Source organism: Eptesicus fuscus, chromosome 4, assembly GCF_027574615.1.
Source record: "Eptesicus fuscus isolate TK198812 chromosome 4, DD_ASM_mEF_20220401, whole genome shotgun sequence".
In the NCBI taxonomy this organism is placed as follows: Eukaryota; Metazoa; Chordata; class Mammalia; order Chiroptera; family Vespertilionidae; genus Eptesicus; species Eptesicus fuscus.
Window position 1 is genome coordinate 97,220,499 of NC_072476.1, and position 22,964 is coordinate 97,243,462.

At 39.8% G+C, this 22,964-nt stretch overlaps 1 protein-coding gene across 1 annotated transcript in view; it reads right to left on the reverse strand.

Moving 5' to 3' along the window:
• FBXL7 (F-box and leucine rich repeat protein 7) overlaps window positions 1-22,964 on the reverse strand; it is a 319,066-nt gene that overhangs the window by 211,242 nt on the left and 84,860 nt on the right. The window contains exon 2 of the mRNA XM_008151665.3: window positions 4,655-4,744. Coding sequence (XP_008149887.1) covers window positions 4,655-4,744 — 90 coding nt within the window. The remainder of the gene's footprint in view (window positions 1-4,654; window positions 4,745-22,964) is intronic.

Below are 22,964 nucleotides of genomic sequence, written 5' to 3' on the forward strand. Positions count from 1 at the left end.
TAGAGTTGGATGCTGGAATACTTAAAGTCTGAGCTGAGGTTAGATACTGTCTAGAAAAAGCTAAAGAAAAAAAAAGAAGTTTATAAAACCTGTGGGTCTATAATTTCTTGTGTCTTCAGAGTTTCATTGGAGAATATGTACTATGGTGAATAAACCTCTGACCAGGTACCAAGTGCAAATCTTTAAACACGAATCCAGAGACTCGTTATGATGGCTGTCATGCTAGTTCTGGCCCCAAGGTCAGAGCATCTCAGAGCAGCATTTAGATGGCAGCCCTGCATTTTATACTCATCCACTTAACAGGTCTTCTGGATATTGCTCACGACCTCCTCCCAGAGTTGGGAAACAGCATTTGCAAAGGATGGTTTGTGATGGTGTAGATACAAGTGTGAAGGTCCTGAGAAACAGCAGCTCCCCCAACACCCTTTTTCATATACACAATCCAATGATTTCTAGTAAATTTACTGAGTTGAGCAACTATCACTGTTACCTTAGACACTCAGTTGGAGTGTGAGTAGCTGGCAGCATGGTGGGCACAGCCCTGGTTGGCCACTTTGGGCAGGCTGCACAGGGCCTACGCAGAGGATGCAGGTGTGTTGGGAAGGAGGGGTTCCCTGCAGACTCCAACAAGCTTCCCCGGACTACTGTATCTAGCCTCAGGAGGTGGGCTAAGGACTTCAGCATCTCTAGACTTCCTGCCAGGTCCTGCAGTCACCTCTTCCTCACTGAGCCTGATACTGTCCAGTCAGGGAGCACCAGGGAGTCTCCAATCTCCCCCATTGGCCAGGTTAGTGCAGGGGGAGGTTCTTACACTGAGAACCTGTCTCCTAAACAAAGACTGGAGACATGCTTCCACAACATGCTGTATTCTTTCTAGCCAAAAGCTAGAAGGATGAATGGTTATGGCCCAGATAAGCCAAAAGCTAGAAAGATGAATGGATAGGGACCAAGAATGCCAAAAGTTAGAAAGATGAATGGACAGGGCCGGAGCAACCAAAAGCTAGCAAGATAATAGGATAGAAAAAAAAATGTCCTCCCTTCCCTCTCCCTATAACAGTAGTCAGCAAACCACAGCTCGCGAGCCACATGCGGCTCTTTGGACCCTTGAATGTGGCTCTTCCACAAAATACCACATGTGGGCGCGCACATACAGTGCGATTGAAACTTCGTGGCCCATGCATAGAAGTTGGTTTTCGGCCTGGGCGAGTCTATTTTGAAAAAGTGGTGTTCGAAGAAGTTTAAGTTTAAAAAATTTGGCTCTCAAAAGAAATTTCAACCGTTGTACTGTTGATATTTGGCTCTGTTGAGTTTGCTGACCACTGCCCTATAAAAATTGTGGGCTTGAGCAGGAAGGGGGAATAGTCTTTGAGACAAGAGTCTGCCACTATCCTAGGTCATAGCACCTGAATAAACCTCTTTTCTTTTGCACCAGAACCTGTATCATGAGTTTGGCTTTCATTGTGGCAGGCAGCCGAATCTGCATTTCAGTTACATCACCACAATGTAATTTTAGAACACTGTCATCTCCCCAGTAAGATCCCTCATGTTTGTTTACAGTTAATTGTTGTTCCTATCACTAGCCCTAGATTAAGTGAAGGCTATGAGAGTGACCCTCCCTTCCCTCAACTCCACATCCTCAGTTTATCTGCCATCATATATTGCACAGAGTGGTTACCTACATGTTTTCTAGTAAGAGACAATGCCTGTGACATTAGCTATCTTGTGAAGTTTGGACACAAATGTGCAGGCGCGCGCACACACACACACACACACACACACACACCACCACCAACACCACCACTACCAACAACGACAACCACCTTCCCCACCACCACCACCACCACCACTACCAACAACGACAACCACCTTCCCCATCCAGCCATCCAGTCAATCAGGGAGAAGTCAGTCCCACACTGCTACACAATGCTTCCAATTCAGTTATTAAAGGTATGGACAGTTTTCAAAGGCTGAAGGAAAATTGAGTATTATCCTTCACAATAGATACTATTCTTAGAAATCAGTATCACTCAGACCTTATAACTGAGGATCTAGGCTGTGCTTCCTGAAGACAATACTAAGGAATTCAGAGGTGAAATATCATAAGAGGATCAAGGAACTGAAGAAAATAACCATAATCCAATGGCTTCTGGAAGTATACCACTCACTCAATATTTTCTTCATATCAAAGTTTAAGCATAGTTCTAGAAAACAGTGGGGAGAGAATCAGAGAAGCATTTTTAAGTTTGCTCCTCTGTAGCATGTCTAAGAAATCAAAGTACACCTTCTGTTTCTTTGCCAGAATGTTGTGTACAGGTGTTTTCTGGTAGGAGGAAATGCGCACACACACCATCAGGTAAATTTGCTCTATGAAGGTAGGAGGATGTGATAATTGCTCCGGCCCCAGGACTCTGTCATCCCTGCATTAAGAAAGTTAGCCTTGGCTATTGCACTTCCATCTTGAAAAACCAGGCTTAAAATTGCTTAATTTTAAGCAATATGAGACCAATCATGCAGCAAACATCTCTAAAATACATTTTAATGTAACTAATACCCACACCTAATTTATTGTTTAACACTTTTAAATTTTCATTAAAAACATTAGCTAAAAGAATTCATGCAAACAAATAGAAAAACAATACTTTCTTTTATAACTTTTCAGATATGCAAAATATATAATGAACGTCTTTCACAAGGATGGTGTTCTTCCCCTTGAGAGTTGGAAAAAAAATTCCATACTAATTTAGCCCAGTAGCTAAAAATTTTGTTTCATATGAACATCACATTTTCCCATTTTTCTCTCCTGATTTTACCCACAGCATGATAGAGAATGCATTCTGATAAAAATGTACAAAATACTGGCTGGGCCTGCACCAAAGGAAAAGGCAAAATAAAATAAAAATTATAAATCACTAGAGAGTAATTTTAGGCATAAAAAGCAGATTTTTTAAATGCATGAAATCCCACAGTCCCTTCCCCCAACCCTTGCAACAGAGTTCACATATTTTTATACTTTCTATTTATGAAAAGCAGAAAAAATACTAACATAACTTAAATCCAGATAGGGAAACACAGAGGGACTATTTAACATACTTTTAACTTTCTATTTTCACAGCCACTCAAATTAGACAAAGGACTGTGACAAAAGTGACTGTAAAATAATGGTGGAAAAAGAGTGATAATATTACAAAACATAGATTTCTGATTACAGAGGATCATAAATAAATTACATTGAAGTGATTTCCATTTTGGCTTCAAAGAATGAAAGCCTCAAAAGTGAACGTCTAGAATCAATTTACCTGATTCGCACATTACCTTAACTGAATTTCAAGAATGATCTAATGCCCATATTTGAATTAACAGGCAGAAAATTAAAATTGGATTGGTACCTGACACTTCATTGCACAGAGAAAAATGCCCCAATCTGTTTGCCTTACTGTGTAGGTAAAACAATGTTAAGGCATTAAACACAAGGGAATATAATCCAGTTATAAAAGCTACTTATGCATCAGTCTGGGGATAATTAACCCACAGAAGGTAATTCTGTGCTACTTGAAACACACCAAGTCAAAGAACACCCGAAGAGAAGATAAACATAGCAGAGAAAAGGCATCATCATGAATGCATGGACTGTAGCACAGATCAAGAGCGGTCACACAGCTGAGATGACCAACATCAGGCCATGAGTATGCTCCCCCACATCACAAGCAGCAGAAAGTCTGCCTACAAAACAAAGACTGGAGACTGTTTCCGTAACATGCTGGCTTCTTGAGGAAAGCGGGCTTTATACAGTGTCATGAAAATCAGGTGATACCTTCCAAAGAGTCTTTCATTATAAAAGGCATCGATATATTAACACTAGATCTTCATTCGACAATTACTTTAGAAAGTACTCTTCAGAAAACAAGTCATTTAATTGTGTTTAACATTAAAATGAAAGGAGCTGATTCCATAACAGTGTCAACTTTCCTCTAAATAACTACCACAGAAACAATTATTTCCACACTCAAACAAGTAAGCAATAACTCAAAAGCTTCTCAACTAAGTATTTATTGGGATGCAGTTGAATTCCAACATGTATTGTAACTACATTGAATCTGTATAGTCAGATTCTTCATCAAGAATATCAATGTGACCAATCTCTGTCCTGATAGGCAGGATTTTTCAATTGTTCTCTAAATAGTCAAACAAACCTCTTCTCCTACTATCAGATATTGGTGATTAGTAAGAGGTCTACAAAGCACATGACTATGACCTTCCCATTGTCACAATCCTGAATGCAGGTATGCCTATTCTGAAAGTTCTTGCACAACTTTCAACTTCAGCATAAGGATTTTACAATCAGAACATTTTCTATACTGAATATATATATATATACACATAAAGGCTTCTCCAAAGTCAGCCTACTATATTTTCACAAAATAACAGCATTTGCCTTAGAAATGAGACACTTAAATTCCATTGCAACAACTTTAAGGGACAATGACAGCAGCACAACAAAAAAGAAACTTGGGAAAACCTTTGCCTTCTCATTTTTAAGACTTTCATATGCTCCCACTTGGTGGAACAGAACTCAGACTCACACATTTTATTTGCCTTCCAAAAATAGCCAGCACTGTGAAGAGAGGGCAAGAGATAATGAAGACCAGATGCCTACCTTCACTGGTAGCCACATTCTTCTGGGCTTGGGTTGGTGTGTGATCTGTACTTGAACTCACGTCGGATGAGATGCTTGAGCTGCCTTTGCCTAGAGAAAAACAGAAATGAGCAGCTTTTGGGTTTTGTAATTTCAGAACTAGGCCGTGCCTTTCACTCTGTCCCATACCAGCCACATCGCTCGTTTCCAAGAAAGGGCCAATAACACCAAGAAAGGAGTTTATTAGGTTTCTTGCCTTATGCATTAAATATCTTTTGGGAAATGCCTGACCCATGTCAGAGTAAAACTAATGTCTTATTATAATCTTGCTTGACTATAAACTCCGACAAGATTATAAAACATAGTCAAATATGATAACGTAATATAATTTTGGCGTACATGTGACTAAGAAAGTACATGTGCGAAACACATCCACAGTATTGATTTTTTTATTTGCAGCTATAAACTGCATTTTCCAATAAAGGACAAATGCAAATCTAAGAATGAGGCATTACCTGAGGAGCAAGAGCCTACTTGCTCCAAAGAAGCTCTATCACCTTTAAAAAAATTCCCTGTTTTAATAAGTTCATTTTTAAAAAAAAAAAAGAAGAAAAGACTGTGTCATTTTTCTAATGCAGTAAATCTTAACCAGGGGTGCTCCTCCATGCAATGGGACATTTGGCAATGTCTGGTATCAATTTTAGTTGTTACAACAGGGGAGGGTATGCTCCTAGCACTAGTGGGTAAGGAGCTAGAGACATCTTACAATGCACAAGACAGTCCCCTCACGACAAAGAATTATCCAGCCCAAAACATCAATAGTGCTGAAGTTGAGAACCCCTGATCTAAATAATCTTACCTCAGCTGATAGCTCAATTTGCACTCATCTGACTTTTAATATGAGCATATATAACATTATTGCTAAATAGTCTCTAAAATCCCATGAAAGTCCAGAAATAGGAACCATACTCCCTGCCTAGTGATGGAAGTGCCAATGACCATGGTGAGCGGAATTCCAAGATAACGCCCATGGCACCTGCTATAGACTAAATGTTTGTGTCTCTCCAAATTTCATATTTTAAAGCCTAATCACCAACGTGACGGTATTAGGAGGTGATTAGCCTTTGGGAGGTGGTTAGGTCATGGGTATGGCACCCTCATGAAATGAACTTGTAGAAGAGACCCCCCCAAAAAAGCTCCCTGCCCACGTGAGGAAACAGAGAAAAGATGGTGTCTACGAACCAGGAAGCGGGCTCTCACCAGTCACCTTGATCTCAAACTTTTCAGCCTCCAGAAATGTGAGAATCACATTTCTGTTGTTATAAACCACTATAGATAGTCTCTATGGTATTTTCTTGTAACGACCAGAATGGCTTAAGTCAGTGCCCCTGCCCGTGGTAATCTGCTCCCCTTGAGCATGTGCAGGACCTGCAACTTGCCACCAAGCCACAGACTATGATGATGGTAAGAGGATTAGAACTGAGACAAATTCCATTGCAGATGGGAACTTGCAGATGCCATTAAATTCCCTAATGAGTTGAATTGAGTCAAAAGGGAAATTATTCTGGGTAGGCCTGACCTAAACAGATAAGCCCTTTACAGGAGTCTGGAGGAGAGACATCCCACTGGTCTTAAAGAAGCAAGTCAGCATGAGTCCTAAAGCTGCAAAGTAATGAATTCTGCCAATACCCACGTGTGCACGGAAGAGGACTTGAGCCCCCGATGAAAGCCCAGCCCTGGCCAGCATCTTGACTGCAACTTTGTAAGACCCTGAACAAAAGTCCAGCCCAGATTTCTGACCCAAGGAAAATGAGATAATGAATGTATCTCGTGTTAAGCTGCTGCTAAATTGGTGGTGATCTGTCATGTGGCAATGGAAAACTAATATAATGACCAACCAGTTATATCACAATGAACTCTTTTCACTACACAAGTTATGATTAAAACTCTTACAAGCAGCTGAGAAACACTGGTTTCCAACAGTCTTCCCTACACAGTGGTATACACCCCAGTTAGGTGGCAGAAGATTACAGGCTAAAAACAGAGTTGAAAAGCACCAGTGGGCAATTTAAAGAGCTTCGGGGACTTGTTTGCTAATGCTGAGAATAATGGAACAATCCAAGTTCATGGGTGATATCACCTGGGAAGCTCATTGTGATTGATGACTCTGTTATAACAAGTCTGTTATTCCCATCATCCCTGCCCATTCCACATCCTCCTCCCTCAGAGTGAGCCACAGGGCAGTAACTCTCCATTAGTTTATGTCTAGCCTGCCTTTGTGGTCGCCTGTGTGCTACTATACGTCTGCCATGGTTGATTTTTGGAAGAGGTTGATATGTTGGACTCGATACCTAGTTAGAAATATGTCAAACTACCTCTGACCTCAGTCTGCTGCCCCCTTACTTTTTGACCTTGGACATTCACTTCCCCTCCAGGAGGCTCAGTGTCCACATCTGGTGGGGGAAATGGGGAGATGGATGGATTAAGTGATTTCTAGCAGTTCAAATAGTTTATGATCCTATGAGTACATTACAGAACTCTTCAAACCTGCAAACATTCCCTTTCAGTAAAAAAGCATTATTGGGTACCACGGATATACAGACTTAAATTATTTTTAGTATATTGTTACTTAGTGATGCACAAATGGAAAACTAGAAACAAACTCCATATGTGTTAGCTCTGATTCAACAAAAAGACAAAAACAAAGTAACCAATTAAACACAAAAACAATAAAGCCCATAAAATTCCAATTAACACCATTAATTTAATGTGGCAGATGATGTTATTTTGCCTACATTAAATTGCCTTTCAAAACATGAATGTTGTACCGGCTGCTAAAGCCCACGTTCTCTTGCTTCTGGCATATCCTTGCTACCTCAGGCTGCGTGAGGACTCAGCCTCTCCGCTAGAACTCGGAGAGTCCTTCCTGCTGCAGCACGATGCCACCTCAGTTGACCTTCAGTTGGTCTGACCCTGTCATTCATGTTTCATTGTCTGCTCTTCTTTCATTCCTTATTGGCCCATAACCACAGAAGCAGAACTCCTTCCTTAAAAGACAGGTACCAACTTGGACAACATAACCATATGGCAGGACTCTGTTATAAAGGGGAACCAGTACACAATTATTATTTTTAAGATTATCATCAAAAGGAAAGCACAAAATAAAACAACAAATTTCAGAGGAAATTCTCAGACAGGTCTGAAAACGTGTATGCAGACCTCTCTGAGGACCACAAACTCCCGTTTAAGAAATGCTGGTGACTGAAGAAAGGAAAGAAGATCGGGGTAACATAATGTTACCAATGATATGTATAATAATAGCTAACATAGAGTGTGCATGCTGTGCTGTGGACTCCAGTAAATACCTTAGGTGCATCATCATATTTTCAGTATGCTCTATGGCTGTGTTTTTCAATCATATTTTATGATTGCCCTCTCCTCAAGGACACTTTTAGACTTTTTCTGCAGTTACTCCCACAATAAAACTGTAATACCACAGACATACTGTGCATATATTATGTGCTGTGTGTATATCTCTGCTTTTACATAAAATGCTTAAGAGTTTTCGCCCCCAATTTTTGTCCCTTTGAGAGTAATATTGACACACTGAGAATGTATGCCCATCAATAAGTACAATTTTAAATGCCTGGCTATTTAATGATTTAAGTAATTATGGAAAGTAAGATAATAGAGACATAAATATGGTCTATTCTTGTTATTCATGGTAGTAATATTCTATAAAGTCACTGCAAACACTGACAAGGCTGGATCTTTGCTCTGAAGGGAAACACAGGACTAGGAATCTGCGACCCTCTGGTCACTTTTCGTCACCCCCAACCTTGTTTTGGGTGTATTTCTGTTTGAAGACATCTTAGTCAATGTATTTTGTTGATTCATTAACATTCAACTCAAGGCAGCCGCACTGTAACTCATGCCTGAATGAAGCTTATTTAACACGTGTAAATGTGTTAAATAAGGCACATCCCAGCCTTCCTGCTCTTAGGAACCACAGATGGCTCTTCAGCATGAGGCAAGGGGGCCATTTTAAGTAGTGAAATCATCAATAAACAGCACAAAAATGAAAAAAATGTGGCACTAAATAGACAGCAAGAAGGACACCAATTTACAGCATGAGAGCTGAAACCTGGAGGCAGCATGCTGCTTGTTTAACCTCAACTCGGAACGTGCACATTGGACAACTCAAAATTTTCACCATGCTGCACATGAACGACTATTGATTTGGGGGTTACAAATAAATTTTAATGATTATGCAAATTCACAGCTACGGGATCCACAGATAGTAAGGACTGACTGTAGATGATCTTGTATTAAATATGGCCTCACAGTTTATCACCCGCCTTCAGGCAGACTGCAGTGGGTAGTGTAGGATCTAGAGCAAGCATGCCAAGCTCAAAAGCTAACACGGGCCAAATAAACAAGGTTTCAGTTTATGTGGGCTGCAAAAAAAAACAAAAGCTTCAATTTTCATAGAAACGTAGAGACATGCTGAATACATAGGGCTGAAATAAATGAGTAATCGTTAATGAGTATTGGTTGTGGCCGCATGCGGCCCATGGGCCGAAGTTTGACATGCTTGATAGAGTGATGAGGCTGGGTTTACATCTAAATCTGCCACTTAGACGTGTTGGGAAAATTATTAAACCCTTCTAGGCTTTATTTTTCTTAGCTATAACCAGGGTAGGGAAAATCAATTCTTGCCTCATAGGACTGTTTTGAGCATTAAATAAAATAATCCAGATATAGCACCTAGGATAGTGCACTTAGGGAATACTCAATAAATCTTAGTATAATGGGGCTCATATTTCAGATACTATTAACATGCTCTGTTCTTTAGCCTTGTTTCTGGAAACATAACCAACACTCCAGGGAGTTCAAGTGGACAAGGAAAAGGTGTGTATATTGTGTGTGTGTGGGGGGGGGGCGGGCGGGGGTGGTTCTTACAGATTAAATGTTACAGGAGGAGCTCAGAGGAAAATAACAGGGTGATATTTGGCTTCCAATAGCCAAAATCAGAAATGTACAATATGAAAATGTTCTTGCAAGACCAGCTATTGCATTAGGAAGGGACTGCCTACATTTCTCAACTTCAAATAGTGTTTGATTAAATAACTGGCCATGCTGACACATGAAAATGTCATCACACTGTCAGACTCACATGAATTTAAGTTCCACATTTACAACTTTTAAACAAGGTGGTCAGGAGAAAACCTGTCAAACGCTCTAAGCTTCATTGTTTTCATCTATAAAACAGGAATAAAAACAAACAACAAACAACTACCTATTTCCTCTACTAAAATGGGGAACCCACCTTTCAGGTTTATTGGAGGTTATTATGGGTAAGAAATAATTTATGGCTTGTAAAGCATTCAATTATGTGCAATGCCAGCGACAGCCCACCCTGCAATTGTTTAATATTGACCCATTTGTCACAGTTCGATTTGTACCAGGAGACAGAAATGAAATTTAAAACACTAATTGCTGCTTTACTATTGTTTGCACATAGTATTCTATGTGCATATAAATTAACTTATACAAACCTTATATATCCAGCAGAAATCCCTCAGATATAAGCAAGGTTGACAGTTATGCTCTCTATCTAACTGCTTTACCTACAGGAAAGTTTGTTTGTTTATTGGCCATTCAGGGTTATTAGTCTATCAGAAATGTGCCTGTTGAATTTGGTAAAGTAAAATTTTGCACTTTATTAATTTCCTCCCTATTAGAGACTAAAAGGGCAAATGAGGGAAATAAAAAATTAGGTATCAAATACAAATAAATATCAAAGCAAGTGAAGAATAACATACTTGAAGATGGCAAATATTATCTGTAACAAGTTAACACAGGCATATGATTCTGAATCACAGTATGAGAAATTAGTGGTGGATCAATCATTTAGGTCACTTGAGACACATGACTAACCCAGGAATGCTGGCAGAATAATGTGCTAGTCTTCTATTCCAATCCTGCATCCTTTGGGGTTTCCGTTAGAATGGGCCATGTTTTCCCAATGTTTGAAGAGAAAGAGAATGTTTGTTAAAGGGGGATCCTATTAGAGAGGGATTTTAAGTCTCTTTTAATTAAAAAAATTCCCATATGTAAAATAAGTTTCTTCTCTTCTCTCATTTCCAGTGCCCAGGCTGATTCTGCAAATGCAGATACTTAAAATAAGACAGGCAGACATTCCATTGTGATTTACTGACAACACAAAGAATATAAAGAGTGGAATAGAAAATATCAGTCAATACCTGACCAAAAAAAATGAATCAATGGGTCTTATGATTTCTAACATTCCTAAGAGTCCAAGAAACCACTTGCAAAATTGATTCCTTATATCAATTCCAGATTATAGGCACTGAATTCATTCCTGTGGACTTCAGCTTCAGACTTCTCATATGAAATCCACAAACAGGCATGTGAACCCATGTGGAGGGCTTAGCCACTTATTTTCTCTTTCTCTCCATTACCTTGTTTTCAAGCTGCTGTTGGAGCAACATGAGTGCCTGATTTAATATTAAGTGTCCACACCAATGGAAAGAGAATCATTTTCAATATTTCAGAATTAGATCAAGGGAATGGCAGGTCATATCTGTTTGTTGAATCCACTGTTATTTTCCTGATTGTTATCTTATGAGCTACTTTCTTACCTTCTCTGATTGAGAGTTCAAATGTCTATACATATAGAAGAATAATACTCGTTATCGCAAAGGATGATCTGACTTAATCTCTGACCCAGATGTATATTAGTTTTTAGGAAAAAACACATATTGTGAAAGCACATTAGCTCTTTCAGGACAAAAGGAAGAGATTTAATAGATGAATCCCCAGAGTCAAAGACCTTGCAATAGAGTGAAACAAAGAGAAATCGAACCCTGAGCCCTCTGCCTTTCTTTATTGAGAGCAAAAAATAAAAATTAAAAAAAATAGAAGATGGTGTCCTATGCTTTTGCTTTTATTCTGAGTTCTCTCCTGGTGATGATTGGTGTATGGGCTAAGAATGACAAGAGTAAGAAAGGAAGTGAAATAAAAAACTGTTAGAATTCTGTTTTGAGGTTGTTCTTTTTTTCCTTCCAAGAAATTTAATGTCCTAACTGGAACTTCTACTACAGTTTCCCAAAGCACCTACCAAGTGACTTCGGGGTCACTGGGCAGGATACACGCTCCTGTAACTGGGGGAGTCAGGGTGCCTCTAGGGAACAAGGTACTCCCTTCCCCTAAGACAGTGGTCGGCAAACTCATCAGTCAACAGAGCCAAATATCAACAGTACAACGATTGAAATTTCTTTTGAGAGCCAAATTTTTTAAACTTAAACTTCTTCTAACGCCACTTCTTCAAAATAGACTCGCCCAGGCCGTGGTATTTTGTGGAAGAGCCACACTCAAGGGGCCAAAGAGCCACATGTGGCTCGCAAGCCGCAGTTTGCTGACCACGGCCCTAGGAGGCTGCCTTCTAATGGGCTTATGTGCCGCCTGAGAAAAGCCAAGAACACTTTTCCCATTTGCCTCATTGCTAGAGACGCAGTCCCTACTCAAACAGAAGACCTGATGCAGAGTGCTGGCTTTTTTCATTATTTTAAAAATATACATATCAAAAGTTGCCATTTGAACTATTTTTTTAAGTATTGAATTCAGTGGCATTATTTACATTCACAATGTTGTGCAACCATCACTATGATTTCCAAAATTACTTGACACAGAAATTCTGTACCCATGAAGTGATAACACCCCAATCCTCCCTTCCCAGCCTCTGGTAACCTCTAATCTGCTTTCTGTTTCTATAAATCAGTTTATTCTAGACATTTCCACGAGTGGAATCATACAATAGTTTTGTTCTTTTGCATCTGGCTTTTTTCAGTTGCCATGATGTTTTAGGGTTCACCCAGGGTTTAGCCCATATCAGGGCTTCATTCCTTTTTATGGCTGAATAATATTCCATTGTGTGTGTATACTACGCTTTGTTTATTCACTCACCTACGGATGGGCACTTGGGGTGTTTCCACCTGTTTGCTATTGTGAATAATGCTGCAATGGCAGGGTGGTGGCTTTGACCCCTGGTGGCTCTCAGCTTTCAAACTTCTAACGCTTGTTGTTTCCAGAAGAAATCTGATCCTGAGGGCTGCGGCTGGAGCAGATGAACAAAGTACACAGAGTTCTTCCAGGAGGGAAAATGGGACAAGCCCACTGCTGGGTCAGCAATTCCTTGAGAGCCATTTACCACCCCGTGGCATCCCTTGGGTGGGAAGAGTGCTAAGGGTTAAAGGAATGGAATGCAAGGGAACCATCTCTCCCAGTATTGTATTACCTCCAGGCAGGGCTGTGTGGCTGGCACTGAGAACGCCAACCAGCACGCATTGCACATGTTCACAGAGCAGACGTGGGGCTTTAGGTTCTGAACACAAAGCTCTGCTCTGCAGAAGCCTGAGGGGCCTTGACTGGAACAGCACAGCCACGGGACTTGGGCCTTCCCTTCCTTCCAGATATGTGCGGACTGTTCATGTTCCCTCTAGGACATGTATATAAGAGCTTCAGCCTCAAGTCAGACAGGGCAGCAGGGGACATCCCATTCCCAAACCACACAAGCAAAACCATGATGTAAAATGCAAGTCCACAGCTGAAATGCACACAACCCTGAAGGCTATCTAATCATTTCAGTAGCAATAGCTTAGAAGCCAAAGGGTAAAAGGAGAAATAATTAAATAGAAACAACTTGAGTTGATCAGTAATCATTCCACATTCTACTATCACTCTTTTTTTCTTGGTGAAGAAAGAAGGTATACTAAGACAATAATCTCAATTACAACCAGTCTTTTCTGCATTACTCCTAGAGGCTGTGATTACGAAAAAGAAAAAGAAAAGAAAAGGGAAGGGAAGGGAAGGGAAAGGAAGGGAAGGGAAGGGAAGGGAAGGGAAGGGAAGGGAAGGGAAGGGAAGGGAAGGGCATGATTTCCACATAGCCCTCTTGCAGCCACCTGCTACCTTCTGTGGAAAGCATAATGTGCTGCCTTGGAGGGCAGGGACCTGACCTTGGATTACTTGGGCTGGCATCTTGACTTTGCCACTAAACTAGCTGGTTGAGCTTGAGGGTTACCTTACTTTTTGAGTACCTCAGTTTCTCCATCTGCAAAATGGGTTTTGTTAAATATAATAATAGAATAGCTATGAGAATAAAAGGAGATTAATAAGTAAATTGCTTATATTGTTATCTACATGTAATAGATACTTAATAGGTGTTAGCTATTATTACTCATCCTCCCTATTAATATTCATAATTAATAATTCAGTTAATTCAACTACATGCTAATAAACCCGTTGTATGCAAAGGATTATGATTAGTAGGAAAAAAACAAGGTTATCCACATTGAGTTGGGGAGATAAACCACAGACACATAAATAGAAGTATGGCAAACTTTTTAAATAGGATCATTAGATGATATTCCCAAATACTATTTGGTTTCCACAATGCCATTGATGTTTAGTGTGACTGCTTTATTTTTCATATAATGATGTGAAAAATATCTAGGTTGACTGCAAACAACCGTGTCTGTCTTCTCCACTGGATCCTCAACTCCATGAGGATAGGTTCTGCACCTGCTTTGTTCTACATCCCAAAGCAAGCACTCTCCTTGGCATATGCACTAAGAACATAAGTATGAGGGTCTGATTGAGTAAATAAACTGAAAATTTCTTCCTATTGAAATATCCTTGTTCCCATAATGTTTCTAATAAACACTATCCTTTCCTTACAGGTATCACCCAAATCTTTGTTTGCCCCAAATGAGTCATTAAACAACAATGATGTGTTCAGCATGCAAAACAGAACTGGCAAAATTCACATGTTCCCACTGGTGACATGCAATATATACTCTGTATTAGCTTCCTGGGGCTGCTGTGACAAATGACCACTACTAACTGGATGGCTTAAAATAGAAGAAATTTATTATCTTATAGTCTTGGAAGCTGGAAGTTTGAAATCAAGGTGTCCGCAGGGCCATGCCTCCCCTGCTGGCTCTAGAAGAATCTTCAACAGGCCCCTCTCCTAGATTCTGGTGGTTGGCATCAATCTTTGGCATCCCTTGGTTTATGGCGGCATAACTCCAATCTCTGTCTCGGTCATCACATGGCCAATCTTCCCTCTGTGTATCTCTGTTCTCTTTTTACAAGAATACCAGCCATATTGAGTTAAGGACCCACTCTACTCCACTGTGCCTGCATCTACATAATTACATCTGTTATAATCCCTCTATTTCCAAATAAGATCACATTCTAATGTTCCAGGAAGAACATGAATTGAAGGAGGTGAGGGTGGGGTCATATTTAACTCAGCAGATACTTCAACACCATTTTCTGCAAAATTAAGCAGAAAATTCCACCCTGATGCTATCATATGAACATTTACTCAAGTCTCAGTGCATGGCAGTGTTATTATGGGTGGAAAAGAAGGATTAGCAGCAATAAGTTCTAAAAGGCTGTCCCCACTTGTGTAAAAACAAGCACTTGGCACACCATCATAGGTCATTTCACATTGAAAAGTCCAGGCAATATTTCACTAAAGGTAGCAAGGCAGAGGCTGTTCCCCCAGCCTAACACCCACCTATGGGCCTTCAGGAAGTTCCACCAGAGTTAACACAGATGTCAGCTGACACAAAGACAGGTGCTGCTGCTGCTGACAAATGGTGCTTCACAGCTGGGTCTCTGAGCAGAGTAATGAGAGGATCAGATCATAGACAGGCTAAGAGGTACTGTAAGTCATACAAAAGACAGTCTTATGCTAATAACAACATCACTATAATTTGTACCAATCATTTTCCTCCAAAATTCTGAAGGGCTGATGTGGCCCAAAAATCAGGAGAAGACCTAATTAAATCAGATGCTTAAATCAGATGCACAAGGAAAAGCAAGAAGAGATCTTTTTGAAGTGCAGTGCTGTCTCAGCATGGTATGGGGCAACTTCAAAGCCATGTGTTCATTTTCTGGCATCAAGAGCCTCTGGTGTCAATACACTCATTACGGCCTCTTTTGATTCAGTCATTCATTCATTCCAAGTCCCATGTGCCAGACACAGATCGTGTGTTAGAACCAATGCCATGATCAAGCCATCTTGTCAGTAAAGGCTACTTTACTGCAGGGTCTTAAAGGCAGGGAAAGAGTATAGGAAACAACTTCACCTTTCAATAGAGAACATAATGGTAAGACAGGCAGTAACGTCCTTTGAATTTTTGTGGCTTCATGGCTCAACCCCAGTCTAAAGTCATACAGTTATAGAGACCTTTGTACCCTACAGCCAGTCATTGATTTCAGGGCTTTTATACAAAATGTGTCTACCATAATCTCAGAGATGATCAATCTAAATTAATGGAAATTATGAATAATAAATAACTCTTGAAAGGTTTTTCATTTTCCTCATTTTATATATAAGCACTAAACCTAAAAAAGTGAAAGAGTTATCTATATATTTTATATCTTAACCTTGTGTAATACAAAATAATCCTAGGATCTAATTATGTTTCCTACCCCATACATCCCATTTAGTAAGGACAAAATTCTGTATAAGGGAACTAAAAAATATCTAAACAGCCCTACTTGGTAAAGCAGATTATAACAAACAAGTTCTCCTGCCATAGAGAACACACAGGCAGCAAATATTGTTAAGAAGGCACTTAAAAGGAGAAACTGAAATTGGTAGCTCAGATCATTTACTCCCTGGTGAGCTGGGAAGCCAGGAAAAAGCTACTCAAGACTTTTCAGCAACAATCCTGGCACTTATGATTAAAGGAGAGGGATGGAGGAGGAGGTCATCTTCAAGATCCCTCTCCACTCCCACATTTTTACTCTCCTCAATGCAGAAAGTTACCAACTCTCTACCACAACTACAGACCACTTACAACCACAAACCAAGATCCAAGAGAGTTAAAAGTTAAGGTCAAGTGGAAGAGACAGAGTTGTTAACCAACTTCCTCCTTCTCCTACTGCACTGAAATTATAAATAGACATACAATTTCCTGTAAGTAAGAAAAAAATATATTTGTATATGCACACATATACCTATATAAATACATCTGCATACACACACACACACACACACACACACACATTTATGTCACCAAATCACAGCTGGATTACTTCACTGCAGCTGGTTGTGTGACTTCTGACTCTGCCTGTTCAGTGTGATCCTCTTAATCTCCAAATAAGAAACTCAATTTTATTACCTGCCATGCTTCCTAAGAGTATTATTCTCCTCCTACATCTCTTCTACTTTCCTTGCATTGGGAGGAGGTTTCCTTGGAACCACACTGGAAGGCTATTTCATGGGAGTAGAGGTAATCATTGCGCCAGTAGGCATTCTGAACACAGGGCAGCTGAGAAAGTGTAAGTGGCAGTGACAGAGTACCTCACAGCCAGCCAGAATTCTTCTAAATCAGAACTTGAACAAAGGAGAGGCTAAAGCATTCACTGAATGCAGTGCTTGCCCCACCCCCAAATCCATTCCATTTTCTATTTTGGGGGATCCATTCCATCCCTAAGCTGAATCATGGTTGGGTGAGAGAAAATTCACCATCACCTCCAACAGGAAGCTCTGTCTGCCCTCAGCCTATCAACTCGAGCCCATCTTTACTGTCCAGGGATTGACTGGGCAGACAGTGAAGGACAGTTAAATGGCCAAGGTTGTTCCATAGTAGGGAAAAAATGCTCTCTCACTTTGGATTATAACCCTAGGAGTTGTTATCAGCCATACTGTATTAGAAAGCAGAGTCCTGCCCAGCCAAAGTGGCTGAGTGGTTGAGCATTGACCTATGAACCAGGAGGTTACGGTTCAATTCCTGGTCAAGGCACATGTCTGGGTTTCGGGCTTGATCCCAAGTAGGTGGAGTGCAAGAGGCAGTCAATCAATGATTTTTTCTCATCATTGATGTTTCTCTCTCTCTCCTCCCTTCCTCTCTGAAATCAATAAAATTTTTTTTTTAAAAAAGCAGAGTCCACTGTAACATGAAGATGCACACAGCAAAATAGAAAAACAGAAAGAAATCATGTAATGATATCACTAGGACATTACCCATTTCATACCGGTCCTGATACCCACCCTACTACTGCATTTCTATTATGTGAGCTAATCAAGGACAAAGGAAGTGTTCTGGTGCTGCGCCTGGTGGTGAACATTGGAACTGCAGAAATTTTATGCTTGAAGATAATACTTGGAATTCAAGAAAAAAATTTCATCCTAAAGATACTTTTAAAAAAAAAAAAGTGAAGGGAAAGGTATGGTTTCTATAAAAAGAGATACATTGAGCAAAATAAATCTTGCCTACAACTGGAATAGTTCTTGAATACAACAACTTAAAAGCTAACCTCTGTTTCCTTTTGAAAATAAAATAGCTTTTGTATTTACTTTAAAAAAAGTGAAGATACTTTTTTTAAAATGTGCAAGCAGCACATTCTTACCATAGAGACTGACTCTACAAAAGGTTGAGTAAATACAAACTAATAATTTAATAGTGATGAATTGTAATGTTTGAAAAAAGCACAACCAACTAGAAAAAAGAAGTATATATATATATAGACATACAATAAATCTGATAAGGCTTCAGGAAGCTGGGAAAGAGAATAATATGCTCTGAGCAATGAACAGATGACTCGGTAGGTCTTTCTTCTTTCAAAAACATTAATTGAACTTCCACCTATAATCTAGGTTGTATTTTCCAAAGCTCTATGCATTAAAAAAAAAATTACTCTCCCTAAATTTTGCATTTGCAAACCTTTTGTCATATAAATTGCGGTCATAACCTAACTTAAGGCTTACAGGGGCCAGTGAAGGGAAAGGTATGGTTTCTATAAAAAGAGATACATTGAGCAAAATAAATCTTGCCTACAACTGGAATAGTTCTTGAATACAACAACTTAAAAGCTAACCTCTGTTTCCTTTTGAAAATAAAATAGCTTTGCCTTTTGGCTAAAATAGATCAACTACGCTACCCATAGCTGTTCCTTTCCTCATTCTCTTTCTGGATGTACTGCTACTTGATTAATACCTATAAATTTCTCTAGAATTCTTTTTCCAAACTCTTCTAGCTCAAAGGCATCACTCCATCCATGACAGCGACAGACATTCTGGCTCTCCACTATGGTCTGAAGGCAGAACAGGGCATTAACATCGTCCTCTACTTCAGGCCTTCTTCACTCGCCCTCTTGTAAAACTCATTACACTCATCTCAGAAAGCAAGTTGCATTTGATGGGACATTTTGTGGAACGCAGATGGAAATTCTAGAGTATGTTTATGCTATGAGTATGTTCATCAACACCTTGGAATACAATCTACAGGGCTTTAACGCATTTAAATGAAAAGTAAGAATTTCTGGCATTGGTAATGGTGTTTTTTGTTAATGTAATGCTATCTAGGGAGATGTTTTCAGATTCGTGGTTTGGAACAGGCAGAATTATCTTGCCTGCCTCAAGATTTCTATCTTTTCTAACCAAGAGATGGAATTAAACATGTTGGGCCTAAGTGCTTTCCCTCCTGCCCTTGTTACCCCTCCTTCCCCATCTTTGCAAGATATGACCCACCAACACTAATGCTCACATCATCAGTTCATGTCACCAGCCGTGTTTCCATAGCAGTTTCCATTGGGTTCTGACTCAAGCCAAACTCTCTACTATGGCCCAAAGGACTTTGTTTGATAAACATCCATTGCCCTCCCCTGAGAACTCACCCTAAGGATCCCCAGAGAAGGAGTCTGACTGTCCAGATCACTGCAATCCACAGTGTCAGGAACTCTTGGAGAAATTCAGTAAATATTTGCCTAATGAACTAGGTAACACCATGCAAATATAGACTTTGCCTTTTTAATTTATCCAAATTACAAAACTAGCAGGTTTTAAAATACAAAGAATCTTCAAGTACAGAAAGATAAAAAATTAATATAGATCTATAAGAGGCAATGATTTAGCAGAGTCTGAATAATGACACTGAAAGGAAATGCTGTATGTATCACTTTAAGTTCACAGAAAAACTACTAAAAGTAATTTATTGCCAAGTAGAAATCTGACAGGGGTTAAGAGGAACATAAACTCAGAATAGATCAGAAAATAAATTAGTTGGAGGTAGGGGAGGAAGATGCTGTGGGGGGGCGGAGAGGGGAGTAGGGAGGTCCCAGAGATGCCACGCCAGAGTAGACACTGGTGTCCCAGCCCAGACATTTACTAGGGCAGCCCCTAATATTTTCATCTCTGCTTGGGACTTAGTGGGCATCTAGAAGGAGATCAGGGCTTCTCTTCTTTCCCTCTGAGAAGTCACCCCCACCCCAGCCCCCTCCTGCCACTGGATGAGTAGGGATACCAGGCAGCAGAGGGGCTGCCCAACCCTGGACCCTGATTTCTTGGTGTCTCTGAAATCAGGGGAGGTCCCAGAAAAGGATCATGAGATCACAGATAAATATCAAGCCTGCTTGTATGTTGTTGGATAAATACAGGTACAAAAGATGGCCTGGGATTAGCAATGTATAACAATTTGTATTTGAAAGTCAACACTCATCTTTATTGTAATGTAGGAAGAAACATATTAAAAATACAGCAGTGAAGAATTAGGAACTAATTCTGAATACTCCAGTTGTCTACTTAGAAACAAAACAAAACAAAATCTGCCACTACACACAAACACATATCTTCATATTATACAACATTAAATTCTACCATGATTTCTCCATCCCAAAGCAGTAGAATTTATTTTAAAATGCTTTTTTTTCTTAGTTATTTCAAAAGCAAACCTTAGCCCATTTGGTGTGACCACACATTTTGATTTAGCAGGTTGCCTGCTGTGGAGAAAAGGGCCCTTGTTTTTTACAGACAAGAGCACTTTATCCTAATTCCAACTTTGTACTTGAACAAACCATTTACTATCTCTGAGCCTTCATTGTTTCTTTTTCATGCAAGAAGATTAGGGCTGAGATGTTCCCCAAGCTCTCATAGCAGCCAACCCCTTCGGAGAAAGATCTGCAGTCTTGTTATTCCACTCCATGATATAGGACCTGTGTTAGCATCCACAGAGAAAACGAAGGCACAGAGTGTATTACCTTCCCAAAGTTTGTAAGTGAAAGTCCCAGGCATTAGAGACCTTGGTCACCACACTCCATCATTTTCTTGGATTTTTATGATAACCTCTTGGGGAAAAGCCCAAACTCTGGAATCATGCACTTGGATTTAACACCTTTGTCACGTATCCCCTCCTTGACCTTGAAAAGATACTTAACTCTGCCTCAGTGTCCTCATTTATAAAATGGGGGCCCAGAGTGGTGCATTTTCTGTGAGTCAACTCATGTAAAGCACCTATTCTATGCTTGGCATGTAGAAAGCAATTAGTAAATGTTAGCTGTTAAAACTGTTCTAAGAGTGTGAATTAATCTAGTTGTATACTACTGCAAAATTAAGATTCTAGACCAGCACTTTAATCCAAATAATATATTCTATATCAATAATCAGATGAAAGAATGCAGACCAGGTCTCTTTTTCTAGGTGGTTCTTTTGTCCCTGTTTTGGCCATTCTGGTCTTCCTGTACTTCCCCAAACTCACCATGTGCAGTATTACCTCATGCTCTGTGCCAACACTTTTGCTAGCTTAGAATGGCATCTCATCCCCTCCTACATATGACCATAATTCTTCATCAGTTCATCCACACAACCTTTTTTGGGTCTCAGGGACCTCTCCCCACTTGGAATGTCAGTGCCATTTATAGTTATTAGGCACTTAAGATTGTAGTGATCACAACTGACATTTATAGTCTTCATGGGAATATACCAATTTGGTTTTATGTACATTTTCCACTGCACTGACCTTCCTGCTTTACAATGCAGTGGGCAAAAAGACAACAACCCCAGGAAGTTTACTGCTGATGATAACAATGTTCTAGAAAATGTGAAGTGAAAACAAAAAAAGTCACAGAGGACTTCTTATCACATACAGGCATCTTTTTAAAATGTAAAGATTAAACAAGGTTCTACATCAGTGAGCAGCTTTGTCCATACAGGAGCAGAGCAAAGTAACTACAGTTAGCAATGGGGTGGACATGAGAATTAGGGGAGAGACCCAGCACTTCCACTGCAATCAAGAACTTTTGCAATATGCAAAGAAGAGCATGGGTTCTGCATTTTTGTCAGCAGCAGCTGGAATCTAGTGTGTCACACCTGCAGGTTATTATGGGAAAGGCCAGTCTTAAGTTCTGAACACCTGAACTCTGGACCATGTCCCAGGCCATCTGGGAATCTCTATTTTAAGACCTGCCTCTTCTCTAGCATCAGTCTTTTCAGGTCCCTTAAACTCATCTTCAGCTGCGAATAGCTTGGAATAGTGGGAGCTGGGAATAGCAATCCTGTGTTCCTGTTCCTATCCCTGAATTACATGCATCAGGAACTGAGACTGTCTGGTGGGTGGCTAATGGGCACTCCCATCCATCATGCAAAATACACCCCCTTCACCACCCAGTAAGGAATAGAAACACCATTTCAAAGGGTGGCTAAGTTTACTGGCCAAGACCGCCCAAGATCAGAACAGATACACTTTTAACCTTTTCAACTGTTTACTTTTCAAACGCCTTACCAAATACTTGACCTCCTTGACCCACCATTTGTCCTCCCTTAATACACTATGAAATGCCTGGACAATGAAGACATTAAATCTCCTGTCGGCCATCTCAGCCTCATGATACTTCATGTTCATTGCATGGTGTAGATAGCAATGGAAGCAAATCCTACTTAATCAATATCACTGAGATCAAATCTCGGCCCATTATCCCAGCAACAAATACTAAGTAAATATTAAGTGTCTAATGTATATAGAACATACTATGGGCATTGGAGAAAGTAATTTAGCATAAGGAAAGAAATGAATGGACTGGATCTTCAATACTACACAAAATCCAAAAGAAACCTGCCATTTTGTAGGTTAAAAATAAAAAAAGGGATCAAGATCAAACACTTCACTTGGTTCAACCTAATTATAAACATTTCTTGGAAATTACACCATAAGGTTGGTGATGAGTATGAAGTAACTAAATTTCATTTGATGGTGCTCAAGATACAGTCACTTACATTGAATTCTTCTCTATAGCATACAGAATCGTAGTGAGTCACCAATGAACTTATTTAGAGGAAACCCATATATTCAGCATAAAGAGAGAAAGCAAACCTCCAATAAAAAAAAGCGTGAAAAAGTATTTGTCATATTAATTAAACAAATAAACAACACCACCAACAAAATCTGTACATTTTTACGTCCATCTCTTATGCTATTTAGCTTCTTACAAAACTCTTGGGAAAATCAGCATATTA